At 37.0% G+C, this 15,151-nt stretch overlaps 2 protein-coding genes across 2 annotated transcripts; both read right to left on the bottom strand.

The window, feature by feature from the left end:
* Positions 1-2,725: 2,725 nt before the first annotated feature.
* Positions 2,726-6,561, bottom strand: LOC146613044 (uncharacterized). Its single transcript, XM_085378942.1, has 4 exons — positions 6,513-6,561; positions 4,728-5,027; positions 4,370-4,654; positions 2,726-2,835 (listed from the first exon to the last, which is right to left on the bottom strand). The coding sequence occupies exons 1-4, from the start codon at positions 6,559-6,561 to the stop codon at positions 2,726-2,728; spliced, it is 744 nt and encodes a 247-aa protein (XP_085235068.1).
* A 2,585-nt stretch (positions 6,562-9,146) lies between these two features.
* Positions 9,147-14,913, bottom strand: LOC146613043 (uncharacterized). The gene is made up of 4 exons (XM_085378946.1): positions 14,865-14,913; positions 11,888-12,187; positions 11,519-11,803; positions 9,147-9,250 (listed from the first exon to the last, which is right to left on the bottom strand). Exons 1-4 carry the CDS (start codon positions 14,911-14,913, stop codon positions 9,147-9,149), a joined length of 738 nt encoding a protein of 245 aa, XP_085235072.1.
* Between the last annotated feature and the right edge of the window lie 238 nt (positions 14,914-15,151).

The raw sequence follows: 15,151 nt of genomic DNA, 5'->3' as shown, positions 1-15,151 counted from the left end.
AAAGCCATGAGGGAAATGTACGTAGATCTGACAGTGAGGTTTGATGAAACAGAGTGCAAAAATAAAGAGCTTCTTGAAGAAAAAAAGCAACAGGAAGAAGAAAAACGTATTCTCCGGAAGTTTGAGAGAAGGCATCTAAAACTGCAAGAATTTTGTAATGAAATGAAGGACAAAACACCTGAACTGGAAAGAGAAAAAGAAACACCAATGGAGCACAAACTCAAAGCCATGAGGGAAATGTACGTAGATCTGAAAGTCAGGTTTGATGAAACAGAGTGCAAAAATAAAGAGCTTCTTGAAGAAAAAAAGCAACAGGAAGAGGAAAAACGTATTCTCCAGGACTTTGAGAAAAGGAATCTAGAACTACGAGAATTTTGTAATGAAATGAAGGACAAAACACCTGAACTGGAAAGAGAAAAGGAAATACTGGAAAAGCAATGTTCAGAGATGCAGTGTACGATCGATGGAATAAGGAAAAAACACTCAGAGCTCATGAATGTGATGTTGTTGAGGGTCACTGACTTGAGGAGCCAAATAACTGACATGGAGGCACAAAAGCAACAACAAGAGAAAAAATGGGAACACCTGCTGCGTATGCATGAAGAATTCAAGAGAAAAATTGACCTGAAAGAAGAGATGTACAACAAAAAACAAGAGAGAAATACAGACATGCGCAAGGCAAATCGAATGGAGAAGGCAACATACAAAGACCCGAAAGAAAAGCCTAGAAAAGAACAAGCAGGATTAAAAGAAATGGAGCAAAGATGCAAGCAACTCGAGAAGCAAAATGCAGAAACAAACGATCAGTTGAGAACCCTTATCCTGGAGAAAAAAGCGCTCATGGAAAAATACCTGGAAACGAAGAAAAGAGGCTTCTGCTGGTTATTCAGATGATTTAGCCTCGTCTTCCTCCACCTGTGAGCCATCTTAATTGTCACCTCTCCTGTCCCCCCTCTCCCTTTCTCTCCTAACACCTATTCCCTACCTTCTTAATCTTTTTTCTTTTTTTCACCCTCACCCCCCAACCAGTCCCAGCAGTTGACTGCCCCCTCCTGAGCCTGGTTCTGCTGGAGGTTTCTGCCCGTTAAAAGGCAGTTTTTCCTCCCCACTGTCGCCTAGTGCTTGCTCAGAGGGGATTGTTGGGGTTTTCTCTCCTCCTCCATTCCCCCCCCCTTCATTTACTTATTTGATTGTTTAAATTTTCTTTTGTTGTTTCTGTAGTTACTTGTTTTACTTTTTTCAACTTATGTAATAAAATAATAAACCAATTGAATTTATCCTTTGAGTATTTTTCATCTAATCTTTACAGAATTAAGCTCTGTCTTTTATTTGCTTCTTAAAACTCCATAAATGGTGAAGTAAAAACCCTGGGATATGGTTTAAAACATTGAAATAGACTAACCAACTAGTCTAAAACTAAGAAACACTTAAATATTACGTTAAATTGAAAACAGTTAAAAAGAAATATCCCTGTTCAAAAATGTCATGTGATAATCTCATTGGCTTATGGAGTGACTCCTGGAGGGGAAAAGGCGCACAAATGTGGCAGGCAGACGAAGAAAAAACAGCATAATGATACTTTTACGTTTTGAAATCTACAAAGGTTTGCACTGTGAGAATCAACTTGTGAGAACTGTGACTAATCTTCATGTGTGTGTTTAAAAAAAAAAAATTAAAAAATAAAGTGTATAAAGTGTGTGGCGAGGGGCTAGTTATTCTGAGAAACCCTGCTGCAATAAATGAGGGACCACTGTATATACTTTCTCTTTGAGTCTCCAGGTGAAGGCACAGCCATGAAGTCGTCCACTAGACAGTCCCAGATGGCCGTCGCTACCTGGGGGATGATCTGGCTCACCGTGGACACCCCGACTCTGTAACTGAACACGATGGTCCTGAAGGAGTCCCTGGTGGCAAGGAACCTGGACAAAATTGTTCAAAATTAGTATTATGTGTACTGCAGTTACAAAATACATTATTCAACCTCCAAAATACTTTTGTGATGTCAGATTTAAATTACAAAACATAAATCTTACTTAAAACATTTTGTAATTATAAGGATGATTACATAATATATATTAGATATAATATAAAACAGTCAGTTGTGTTTTGTTTTAACTTTACCATATCATAATTTGATTGGTAGCAACTTTTACCACTACAGTGAGCCAATCACTCATAATTCCTAAACATGTCAATCAGGTAGGAATGAAGTAAGACATTAATAGAAATAAAGAGTTGTACGTAGCCCTTTCTTTGCATAAATCATTGCTAATATTTTTGAAAAATTAACCTGTGATAAGACAGCATATCAAGATAGAATATGCTGGATAGAACCATATAACTAAAGATGAACCAAACTGTTCACAGTTTTATCTAACTCTCAGTTTTAATTACCCTTGTGTTGCCACATTAGGAAGCTAAGTTATAAAGTAAGTAAAATGGAAATTTTTAACCTATATCATCTAATTTGACAATTTCTTCAGTTCAGGGGTCAGACCACCAAAAGTTTTGTTTTCAAGATGAAATCTTCTGTAATATTATTAGCATGAGCAACAAGCATTTTATTTACAAAGTGATACAGATTCCTTGTGTGCTATTTGAGAATTTTTAATGTTTGCAAACACCCAAAATGTGTTAACCTGTGTAGTTATCTACCACTGGTATCTATAACCTCAACATTTTCTAAAACCATATAAGTTATATGTGTAAGTGGAAAGCCTCTTCTTTATTTTTGCTTCTTAATCTTCTCCATAATGTGGACACTGATCACAGCAATCACCATGATGATCAGACCAACAGAAAACACGACTGTCTTCACCACACAGATGGAGATACCTGCAGACATGAGCAGAAATAATGAAACACACTAAGTAAATTCAAAGTACAGTTTCTTTTATCTGACTCAAGAAATCTTTTACATTTCAGAAATACAGTTAATTTATTTCTGAATGTATCCCAACTGTATTCAGCATTCCAGAGGAAAAAGCAAGTGACTATTGTGATTATCTGACTAAATTAGATTTAGGGATTGAGGGAGGACTGAGGTTTATATACAGTTAGGTCCATATATATTTGGACACTTTATTGAAACATATTCTAATTACAGTTATATAATGGACATGGAACTTAATGTGTCCCACAGTCTTTTTAAAGGGGCCAAACGTAATTGGACAATTGACTCGAAGGTCATTTCATGGGCAGGTGTGAGCAATTCCTTTGTATGTTTTTATCAATTAAGCAGATAAAAGGCCTGGAGCTGATCTAAGGTGTGGTGCTTGTGTTTGGAACATTTTGCTGTCAACAGACAACATGCAGTCAAAGGAGCTCTCCATGCAGGTGAAACAACATCCTTAAGCTGCAAAAACAGAAAAATCCCATTTGAGAAACGGCTTTAAGATTAGGAGTGGCAAAATCTACAATTTCGTACATCCTGAGAAAGAAAGAAAGCACTGATGAACTCAGCAATAAAGAGAAGACGGGCCCACAAACAAACAGCAACTGAAAGCCTCTGTAGTAAAGACCTGGCAGAGCATAAAAAAGGAGAAAACCCAAAATCTGATGATGTCCATGAGTTCAAGACTTCAGGGTGTCATTTCCAGCAAAGTATTAGAAATTAACATTTTATTTTCAGTTATTCAACTTTTCCAATTAATCTTGAGCTCCTGAAATGAATTCATTGTAAGGAGCTAAAGAATTTTCGTTCCTCACATTTTATACAGTCTTTTTGTTCAACCGGCTGAATTAAAGCTTAAAGTCTGCACTTCAACTACATCTGAGTTGTTTCTAATTTAATTGTGACCTGGTTGCTATAGTTACAAATGACTTATTTATTTAATAAATAGGCACAAATAAAAGCATTAGAGATTGTGATGGGCAGCTTTTGTTGTCATCCTTAAAAATCTAATGCTGTGGAGTGAAGGGTCAGACAACACAGGAGGTTTAGCCTTTTCCTCCAACTTTATTGACCACCAAACATGAACTGAACACATTGCGCGCAAAACCCAGCAAAACCCCTCACCTGGGTGTGACCCCTCTGGTGGGGGTTTTTGCCATCGACCTTACACTCTAGTATTCAGAATATTTTAGATTTTCTCATCAAAAGAAAGATAATAACTGTCAAATTTGGTGATATACATATGGAATACTTCTCATGCCAACTATTGTTAACCAGAATTATTCTTCAAGCAGTCAACTACTACTAAAGGTATTTAACACAGGTTTTGAGATTGACACAAGCTTGAAAATTTCTGGTAACTTCTGAGTGGATGTGCTCATTATAGGACAGCTGATTGGTTACAACTGCCCCAACAAAGGGTCAAGACATGATTTTGCAGAATGTACAAATGAATGTGATGTCTTTGAATCTTACCTGGTTTTTCCTTGCAATAACGTTTAATGTCCTTCTTAGTCTGTTCCACGCTCACTTGGTTGTGGTGATTACAGACGATTAAGTCTTGCTGCAAATTGACAGTGAGATTGGAAGAATAGGTTTGGGCTTTAAAGCTTCCTTTCTCTACCAGAGAGCAGTTTTGGGCATCACATGTGAAAATGCTGCTGATTTGAGAATCCACTGTGCTGCAGGTCACAGTGAGGTTACAGGAGTCTGAACTGCCAGACACAGAGTCCACTGTCAGGTCAACTGGAGAAACTGCATCTGAAGAGTAACAGGCATAAAGAGATTTATGTTGTATCACCATTTCAAAAAGATAATGAAAACAGAAACCTACCTTGGACTATGACCTTGTATTCAGCTACCTTTTGGTCTTCATAGCTAACCATGAATGCAGTATAATCTCCACTGTCACTGTGTTGCACATTCTTTAATAACAACCCATAATTTTGCCTGAAGAGCACAGCCCTTCCTTCATATTTGTCAAACACAACTGGATCATTATTAAAACCACATTTAGCTACATTGTTAGTTTTATTACATTTCCAGATCAATTCAGTTTTTTTGTCTAGTACAACAGATTTCTTTATATCCAGGTGTAAGTCCTTTCCACGGAGGAGAAACACATGTTGGAGCCCTAAAAGAAAAGAAAAACAACAAACCTGATATCAGAATCATCTTATTAACATGCAACTGGAAGTCTCTCAAATTAAATACAGTATTTTTTTTTAGTATTTTTATTATTGTTTTGTCAACATTTTTATATAATCTGTTTATATGTTGATAAATAAACACATTTATTAGTGCAAATATCTTTAATTGTTATTCAGCTGTAATAAAAACCCTTACACCAATCAGACATCTCTAAACTTAATATAGATTTGTGTGTAACTTGCCCCACATCGTCCTTCAGTTACTGTTTGTTGAGATAATTTCCAACAATAAAATGTGGACTTCACAGATAAACCTTCTCGTGAAAATCAGTTCCTATTAGAAGTTATGACTTCCACACAACTTTGGATGGTGCACCTCTAATATCTAGAGTTGCCCAAATTCATTAAACTATCTCTGCTTCCCTCCATGACAGAAATAGGGAAGCTACAACCCCAAACCTTACAGAATGGGTCTGCTCCCAGACCACGTCAAAGAACCAAACCACAAATCGGCCATGAAGGAGTCAACAATGAAAAATGAAATGAAGACTGAGATAAAGTTATAAAACATTTGAAATCCTTACTCTTAGTATTTCAGACCCTAACTGTCTGCTTGAACATTACACAGTATTTCCTGTTAATCTTTTTTTTTAGGTTAAAAGCAAAGACTAATTTTGTCTAAATAACTCAGACTGTCCTTCACATGTGTCAAACATGATTGCATCTTTATAATAATAGTTACCAACATTGTTAGTGGTAGTAAATTAAGTTTATTTTTGTCTACTACAACAGGTTTCTTTATGTCCACATGTAAGTTCTATTAAGTACAAACATGTTCTCAGACCCTATAAAGACATAAAAATCATGTATTCACACGTTGTTTGATTTATTATATTTATATTGTTTTTTTATTATCATTGGAAATTATTGGACAATTAGTTGTTTTACAATAAATTATTAGGCAGCTCTAATAGCTTTCATAGCAGGGTAAGATTTTACAGTTTTTCTCATGTGGTGTTGAATGGTCAAAGTATGAAAAGATGGCAGCAGTTACTCCTCATCTGTGTCTGAAATCATCCTGGAACTGCAGTGTTCAATGCTTCTAAAGTTCTGTATTGAAAGCTTTGGTTGTGCTGGTTTTATTTTCTCTCAGAACCAGGAAACCTTCTAGCACACAAACCGAGTCACTGCGAGAAAGAGGAAGTGACTATTTTAGATGGACTAACTTGTCAAACCTTATTCTGCCTGTCAAAGACACAGCTCCGATTAAACTGTGATGTACTTTGAGACATTAATCAAGTCTTTCATCCGCTGCAATAAAATAACAGATATCTTTTGTAGTGAACACTACTATAAAAGAAAACATTTGCACTTTCCATCTTTGTTAGTTCTGTCCCTGTTGAATTAAGGAAGCGGTTGCAATATACTTCTACTATATGTGTGCTAATATCTAGACATTTTTTTCCTACCTTCAGCCTCAGTGCAGGACAGCAACACAAGAATCACAAAGAAAAACATTCTAGAGTCTCGAGGTTTCTCTGAAACGCAACAACATGGAAGTGTTTTATACCACTGACAGCAAAACAGGGTCAGCCCCTCATACCCTTCTAACGATTGTGTTGTTCCTCTAGACTTGACACAGACCAACAGTGCACAAGTGAACTATCTTTGAGCTGTGCCAGTTGTCGATCTGACATAGCCATGGTTTCACAGCACACTGCCTTTGACTCCATGGCTACTAATGCTCAATTTTTACCAGAGTCAGTGGAGTAGTCAGCTGGGAGAGAGCGGTGGTTAGAACACCCATCAGGCTCTAACTAGTAAAGCGCTATATAAATACAGGCCATTTACCATTTACCATTTACCATCTAAGCTTTGCATTGTCTACTGGGTAAGACCCATCAGGGATAAGTGACTTTTAAAGCAGAGGGCCCATCCAGACTACCTGTATTGGGGTACTGGTCCCACAAAACCGACAAACATTAAAATAGCACAAAAACACTATTAATCTGTATATTTTCTGCTCGGCAATGTAGCCTACCTCCAAAGTCATCCACTACCCTATGTGGGTGATATCAAAGAAGTCCATATTCCAAAGTCAAAAACCTGCTTAGCCTCCCAAATACTTTTTCCCTGAGATAAAAGCCTCAACAACATTTTTAACACCAGCAAAAAGCATTTTTATTCACAAATTAGGCATTTGGTGGAATTTGTTAATGGGTAATAAAAATGAAAATGTATTATTGTTATTGGTCAGTGTCTTAACTTTCCCCATGAACTACAGAAAGGACAACAATATAAACATGATGATTGAAATTGTTTCAGGGTATCTGATTTTTTACGTTTAATATTGAAGTTTAATCTACTTTAATCAGCTGGAAAACTGCATTCGAGTGTGAGTTAATAAAGATGCTAAAAAGCATTGAAGTGTGGTCAGGTCCGCCATTTGTGCTACAAGCTGCATTTGCAGTGATACCAAATTCCTCTTTAGGCTGTAACATCCTTTAGGTTTTGCATGTTAAGCAAAAATGCTTGCACAAAAAAACAAAACAAAAAAAAAACAGACGTCTAATACAAGAAAAAGGAAGTTGCATCTTTTCACAGATTGAGAACAAGAAAGAGAAATAAAAGTAGCAGAACAAGAGAGAAGTTTGCTTTTGCCATACTTCAGTTTGCACCCCAGTCTCGTAACATATTCCAGTAGATCTGAATTTCAGCTGAATTCAGCTGTTAAAACAAAATTTACATGGTTTTGTGTTTTTTTCCCATATTTTTATTACAAAATAATGTTAAAAATATGACTGTCTTTCAACAAAAGCACTTGCAAAATGATTCTCTTAAAAGAATCTTTATGATATAATGACTGTAGTTCAATATGCAGACAGTATATAATAAAAATATAGTTTTAGTTCGCACGTGTTTTCAGTCAAAGAATAGGATACAATTAAAGGTTTGCTCTTTGCATGTTTGCGATTTTTGTCTTAGTGTTCAGTTTGAGATAAACTGAACTGACAAAAAGAAGCATCAATAATTTCTGTAGGTTTTAACAGTTAATCATTCATCATTTCATCTAAAAGAAAAATGTTGAAGCCATGAAGTGTTTTTCACAGAGCTACAGGGCCACGCTCCGTCTCAAAGCTGTGTTGTTTAAGAACTTTGAAACTTGACAACAATTTTGTATGTGAATTTAAACATGAGACATGATTTTTTGGGACACTTGAAAAATTGTCAGCATATTGAATATGTAACTTGCTGCATTTGGAAAGATACCCAATTTTCATCTCAGATATATTTTTGAACCCTTTTTTCATTCTTAGGTTACTTTGAATGTTAAATGATGGTGTCAGTGTCTCATTAACATTTAGAATAATACAAAGAAGACACCAATCAAAGCAGAATCAGTAACTTCTAAAATATCAGAGATTGATAGGTTGGTCTTTGATGATTTTAAATGAGCTTTGAAGCTGAAATCATTTCTTTTTTTATTCTTGGGTTTACAACTTAGTAGTAGTTATCAGTTGATTCCCTCACACTGAAGAAACATCTTAATGCTGCTTTCTGGAATAGGAATCAGAAATGCTTCTTTTGTGTTTGCTATCATTATAAAATCTCAGAAAACAGCTTTATAAGGATCAACAAGTATTTTATTCACAAAATGATGCAGAGTCTTGACTTTTGACTATTTCATCAAAAATAATTGGTAACGCTATCATAGATGGTTTGAGGAGTTCTTTTCAAGCAAGTTTGCATTGACATCTATGTGCAGTGGGTAAGCACTGCAAAATTTATTTTTCTTTCTTAAATTTCTCTGCAGTGATGACAGTGATTTAACATGTTTGCCATGCATGTCTTGTGGAGCGTTTGTTATGTTTACATTCAACATTCAGAAAATTAACGGAATTAAATGTGCAAATGTCTATACTTACAAAACATTTGCAATGCCTAATTTTGTGCTATATAACAAAAAACGGTATCTGCATAAAAATTAGCAAACCGCCAAAATGTGTTAACCTGTGTAGTTATCTACCACTGGTATCTATAACTTCAACATTTTCTAAAAGTGTATTAGCTATGTGTGTACGTGGAAAGCCTCTTCTTTATTTTCACTTCTTAATCTTCTCCATAATGTGGACACTGATCACAGCAATCACCATGATGATCAGACCAACAGAGAACACGAATGTCTTCACCACACAGATGGAGATACCTGCAGACATGAGCAGAAATAATGAAACACACTAAGTAAATTCAAAGTACAGTTTCTTTTGTCTGACTCAAGAAATCTTTTACATTTCAGAAATACAGTTAATTTATTTCTGAATGTATCCCAACTGTATTTAGCATTCCAGAGTGTAAATGACCACGGCAGACCCAGGTGCACGTTCATGCTTTGCAGCATACTTTATTAATACTTTCATGGTTGCTGTACATTCGCACCCAGAGCTGCAGCTCTCCCGCTGCCAGCTCAACATAGCAACAAAAACCCCAACCACAGGACCCAGTATAATATTTAAGTCGGCGGGGCGTGATTGCAGATGCCGTGCAGGTGCGTCCGCCTTCCCTGCATGGCACCGCAGGCCACGCCCCGCCACACAGAGAAAAAGCGAGCCTTTATTGTGACTAAATTAGATTCCAAAAAATATTCAAAACCAAAAGGCAGCATCACTAGGACATTCACAGGACTGACAGCAAACAACACGGAGTGCAGCAAGTGACACCATGACAGAGGACACATTGAGGACTGAAGTGTATCTACAGTTAGGTCCATATATATTTGGACACTGACACATTTTTTTTTACATGTTTACTGAAACATATTCCAATTGTAGTTATATGATGGACATGGACATAATTTGTAGACTCAGCTTGCATGAAGGGTTTAGGAGTTTTAGCTCCTTAACATGTCCCACACTCTTTTTAAAGAGACCAAACATAATTGGACAATTGACTCGAAGGCTATTTCATGGGCAGGTGTGAGCAATTCCTTCGTATATCAATTAAGCAGATAAAAGGCCTGGAGCTGATCTAAGGTGTGGTGCTTGTGTTTGGAACATTTTGCTGTCAACAGACAACATGCAGTCAAAGGAGCTCTCCATGCAGGTGAAACAACATCCTTAAGCTGCAAAAACAGAAAAATCCCATTTGAGAAAATACTACAATATTAGGAGGAGTGGCAAAATCAACAATTTGGTTCATCCTGAGAAATAACGAAAGAAAGCACTAGTCAACTCAGCAATACAAAACAACCTGGATGTCCACGGAAGACAACAGTGGTGGCTAATCACAGAATCGTTTTTACAGCCAACAAAGTGAACAACAAACTCCAGGAGGTAGAAGTATCTAGGTCTACCATAAAGAGAAGAAAGGCCCACAAACAAACAGCAACTGAAAGCCTCTGCAGTAAAAACCTGGCAGAGCAACAAAAGGAGAAAACCCAGCATCTGGTGATGTCCATGAGTTGAAGACTTCATGGTGTCACTGCCAGCAAAGTATTAGAAATTAACATTTTCTTTTCAGTTATTTTTCAATTCATTGTGAGGAACTAAAAAAAATTTAGTTCCTCACAATGAATTTCTATTGTTACAACGCCGTTACCGTTACTAACAAGAAAATGCGGTCACGTTACTATTTTTCAACAAACAGACGGTTGAAGCTTCATTCATCTTACCGCACGTAATATCAGTTGCATGGAAGTAGCTGACTACATAAGTAATCTGGGCGCTACAGCTTTAAGCAGCTGCGCGTGCTCCCGCGGACGGCAATCACTTTCTGCCCAACGATCAATTTTTGCCACAACACCTGGAGCTAGGGGGCAAAACAATCGCATGATTGCTGCTGTTTGACTGAGGAAGAATAAAGTAGTCGTGGTAAGCCAATCACATGACCACTTTAAGATGACAAAGCAACAAGGTGATATTTGCCAGTTTTTAAATTGTGTTGATAGGCCACGTAAAACCAGAGTCATGATAAACAATATATACACGTGTTTTTTCCTGAATAGTTTCGTCACGTTTACTGTCTAAGGACAGCGCTAGCGAGCATTCTCTGCTTATGAGCAAAAAATAAAAAAACTAAAAACAGCCCTTTCGTGTTGGTGGAAAAATGTACAATGTTGACCAATGAAAAAGTGCTATGGCAACATGACATTTGGTTGTTTAGAAAGAGGAGGAAGTTTTAGGAGTGATGGAGAGAGAGAGAGTTTGGAGATGTGAGAGATTTTAGTTTAGCGTGTTTGGAGTGTGTAGTTAAAATGCTGTTTTGTGTAGTTAGAGTGTTGTGTTGTGGATAGTTTGGTGTTGTGTGTCAGACCAATGAGGTGACAATTCAAGTATTTGGACTGGATTGTGGGTGCTTTCTATCACAATCCAAAGATATGTAATTAGACATGGGGACAACATGCAAACATCACACAGCAAGTCCTTTAAAAATCTGGTTATTTCAGTTTTTCATTCATTATTATGAACTTTATTCTCACCTGTCTCTGTTTCACAGTAAGATTTGAGCACCTTCATGGTCTGATTCCAGCTCACTTGGTTGCTGTGATTACAGTAAATGGTGTCTTGCTGCAGGTAAACACTTAAAGAGGAAAATTCTTTTGTGGCTTTCAAATCCTTTTCTTCTGCATGAGAGCAGATTTTACCATCACATCTAAAACTACTGCTGATGTTAAAGTCCACTGTGCTGCAGGTCACAGTCAGGTTACAGGAGTCTGAGCTCTTGGACACTGACTCTACTGTCAGTTTGGCAGCAGTCACTGGATCTGGGGAACAAGAGGTGTGAAAGTATTAAAAATAGGCCTATGATTTGTGAACATTTCAAAGTAATAATGAAAATAGAAACCTACCTTGAACTATGACCTTGTATTCAGCTACCCTTTGCTCTTGTTCGCTGACCACAACTGCTTTATAATCTCCACTGTCACTGTGTTGAACATTCTTTAATTTCAAAGAGTAATTTTGTCCAAACACCTCAGCCTTTCCTGCATATTTGATATACACGACTGGATCTTTATTAAAAACACATTTAGCTATATTGTTATTGGAATTAAATCTCCAGAACAAATCTGTCTGTTCGTCAAGTTTAAAAGGTTTCTCTGTATCCAAGTGTAAGTCGTTTCCATGCAGCACAAACACATGTTGGAGACCTAAAAGAAAAGGAAAAACAAAAAATATCAGTCACGAACATCCAGCTGCAATTATGTTAAATCAAAATCAAACACAAATGCAACACAAAAAGGACCTGACACAGCGTTGCAGTGTTGTGAAGATTTTGGTTCTTTTGTTATATTTTTTTCACCGCAGCTTTTCACCTGCCTTCTGCTGCTCTGCACACCTTTGGTCAGGTCCTGGTAGCCTACTCACACAGGGGGAGGGATGAGTTTGTGATGGACACCATCTTTGTTGGTCAACCTCCCCTGACACCACCTGCTGCTCTTCCCTATTGTTTGATTATTTTCATTATTGTTTAGTCACAGCTAACTGCTTGGGTTTTTAGCATCCACCAAACAATAATCAGTTTCACATTTCAGAAAAAGCTGTTGTGGAAAACCTGAACTTGTTATGAGATACAGCTTCCATCTCACTTCGGACAGCCCACCTCTCATATCTTGAGATATGACCAAATATATCAAGTCTTATTACCAGTTTTGGGTAAGTTACTTTAAATTAGTAACTTAGTTACATTACTAGTTACTTCTATCAAAAGTAACTCAGTTATTTCAAGTTACTCGTTACTTTCAAAGTAACTAGTTACTAGGGAAGGTAATTTTGGTTATTCTCAGAATTCTCTTGTTAATGTGTTGCTTCCGTAACTGGATACCCAGCAAGACTGCCAGTCTTCTAGCTTGCTTACTTGCCACAAGTGCACTGTGCCACCTACCAATAGAAAGGAAAAAATAATGTGCTTATTTCCACGAGAGAAATCCCATGCCTGGACCATCGCCATGATTCTAGCCTACGTCACAGCATCATGTGCGCTTTTTACATCCAACACGAAAACTGCAGTCGTGGTGCTTTCGATTGTACTCAGAACTTGGAAATTCTGCCTTCCAAATAGAAAGATGTAAGCAACACTAGACTGAAGGTGAGCTGCATACAGGGCTGGACTGGGACAAAAAATCGGCCTGGGCATTTTGACTAGAGACCAGCCCACCATTATAGGAAAAATCATACAGTCTTTGAATGAAAACAAACGCTGTTGTGACAGTGATGTACACTGTTTTGATTGTATATATGCATCAATCTATCAATCGTTTCTTGTAAGATTCAGATAATTATTTAATAAAAGCTAGATATTTTAAATGAGAATAAGAAAGAAAAGTATTTCTTTGTTCCCTGTTAATGCCCTACCTGCCCCCCTGGCAAAACTGGGGGTTTACAAGTACAAGTAACGCGTTACTGCCCATCTCTGGTCCCTACACTGCTTATTACTAAATTAACAGCTGTGAAAGAGTTCCAGCAATCTTTCATTCTAGTTTATACGTCAACCAAAGGTCAGGACAGTTAGGATTACTTTGAAAGTTGCATTCTTGGCCTCCCACACATTTAAAAAAACATATTTGTCATTTTTTTGTCCACCCCCACCTTTCAACTTTCTGATTCTCTGATTTAGTGCTCAGTGAGATAAAATTATTATAGTGGGTAACTGTTTTTTTCATTAGTGTTGATGTTGTAAGTGTTGTCACCAAATTTAACCAAAAATCATCAATGAAGGAATCAACCATGAAAAATTAAAAGAAGACTGAGATAAAGTTATACAACATTTGAAAGCCTTAATGTTAGACCCAAACTGTCTGTTTCCAGTCTGCATTCCTCCTATCCTTCACCACTGTCAAACACTATTGCATCTTGATAATAACTGTTTTTTGGTAGTAAATTAAGTTTCTATTTCACTACTACAACAGATGGCGGATGAAGTCTGTTCCATGAAGTACAAGCACATTTTCAGACCCTATAAAGACCTAAAGAGACACGTAAGACGTAAAGTCTTCTACTCACACCTGATTTGTTTTAATTATTTTTATAGTGTTTGTTTTTATCATGATTGGAAATTAATGGGGAATTTGTTGCTTTACAATGAATTATTAAACAGCTCTAATACCTCTTTTATAGCAGGGTAAGATTTTACACAGTTCAGTGTTTTTAAGAGGTCAAAATATGAAAAGTTGTTAGCAGTTGCTCCTCATCTGTGCCTGAAATCAGCCTTAAACTGCGATGTTGTTTTGAACTTTTCAGATAAATGTATCTTATACTCTTTGCTTGAAATAGCAAACATATAACTCATATAACAGGACAGTGCTTAATAATTCTCAAAATTCTCCATTTAAACTACTTCTCTTTTATCAATTCAATAGCACATCTTCACCCAGGACAGAGAACTATTTTGAAAAACATTATCTGAGACACAGTGACATTTCTTCCATAATGTTTTCTTCCTCCCCTCTCACCTAAAACAAAATTGGCCTGTTAGGACACACTGGTTTACCAGGGTACATAAGCTCATTGGATGTCCTTCCGATGTGTTGGTTTTATTTTCTTTCAGAACCAGGAAGCAGAGTGACTGCAAGAAAGAGGAAGTGACTATTTTTAGATGGACTAACTTGTCAGAGCTTATTCAGCCTGTCAAAGACACAGCTCTGATTAAACTCTTGACTAATGTAGTTTGAGACATTAATCAAGTCTTTTACCTTCTGCAATAAATTGAAAGATACGTTTTGTAGTGAACACGTTCATCGTTGTCAGTTCTGTCCCTGTTTAATTAAAGAAGCAGTTGTTATATACTGCTACTATATGTGTGCTAATATTTAGACATTTTTTTCCTACCTTCAGCCTCAGTGCAGGACAGCAACACAAGAATCACAAAGAAAAACATTCTAGAGTCTCGAGGTTTCTCTGAAACGCAACAACATGGAAGTGTTTTACACCACTGACAGCAGAACAGGGTCAGCCCCTTCTCACAGCTGCATTCTTCCTCTATACAGACCAACAGTGCAAAAGTGAACTATCTGTGAGCTGTGCTAGTTTTAGCTCTGAGATAGCCATGGTTTCACAGTAACACTACCTTTGAGCAGAAAGAGACAACAAAACAGAAGCCATGACTCAGTCTGACC

This window comes from Diplotaxodon limnothrissa, linkage group LG18 (genome assembly GCF_057381915.1).
Source record: "Diplotaxodon limnothrissa isolate DT_005_m linkage group LG18, D_limnothrissa_male_GT1.1, whole genome shotgun sequence".
Taxonomy (NCBI): Eukaryota; Metazoa; Chordata; class Actinopteri; order Cichliformes; family Cichlidae; genus Diplotaxodon; species Diplotaxodon limnothrissa.
This window is presented reverse-complemented; position numbering and strand designations above follow the sequence as displayed.

Excerpts from the sequence above, each read along its gene's own strand:
- LOC146613044 (XM_085378942.1), bottom strand. The coding sequence starts at position 6,561 with ATGTTTTTCTTTGTGATTCTTGTGTTGCTGTCCTGCACTGAGGCTGAA. Across the intron at positions 4,655-4,727 it reads ATACAAGGTCATAGTCCAAG|ATGCAGTTTCTCCAGTTGAC; the intron begins GTAGGTTTCTGT and ends GTTACTCTTCAG. Across the intron at positions 2,836-4,369 it reads TTATTGCAAGGAAAAACCAG|GTATCTCCATCTGTGTGGTG; the intron begins GTAAGATTCAAA and ends TCATGTCTGCAG.
- LOC146613043 (XM_085378946.1), bottom strand. The coding sequence starts at position 14,913 with ATGTTTTTCTTTGTGATTCTTGTGTTGCTGTCCTGCACTGAGGCTGAA. Across the intron at positions 12,188-14,864 it reads GTCCTGCACTGAGGCTGAAG|GTCTCCAACATGTGTTTGTG; the intron begins GTAGGAAAAAAA and ends CTTTTCTTTTAG. Across the intron at positions 9,251-11,518 it reads TTACTGTGAAACAGAGACAG|GTATCTCCATCTGTGTGGTG; the intron begins GTGAGAATAAAG and ends TCATGTCTGCAG.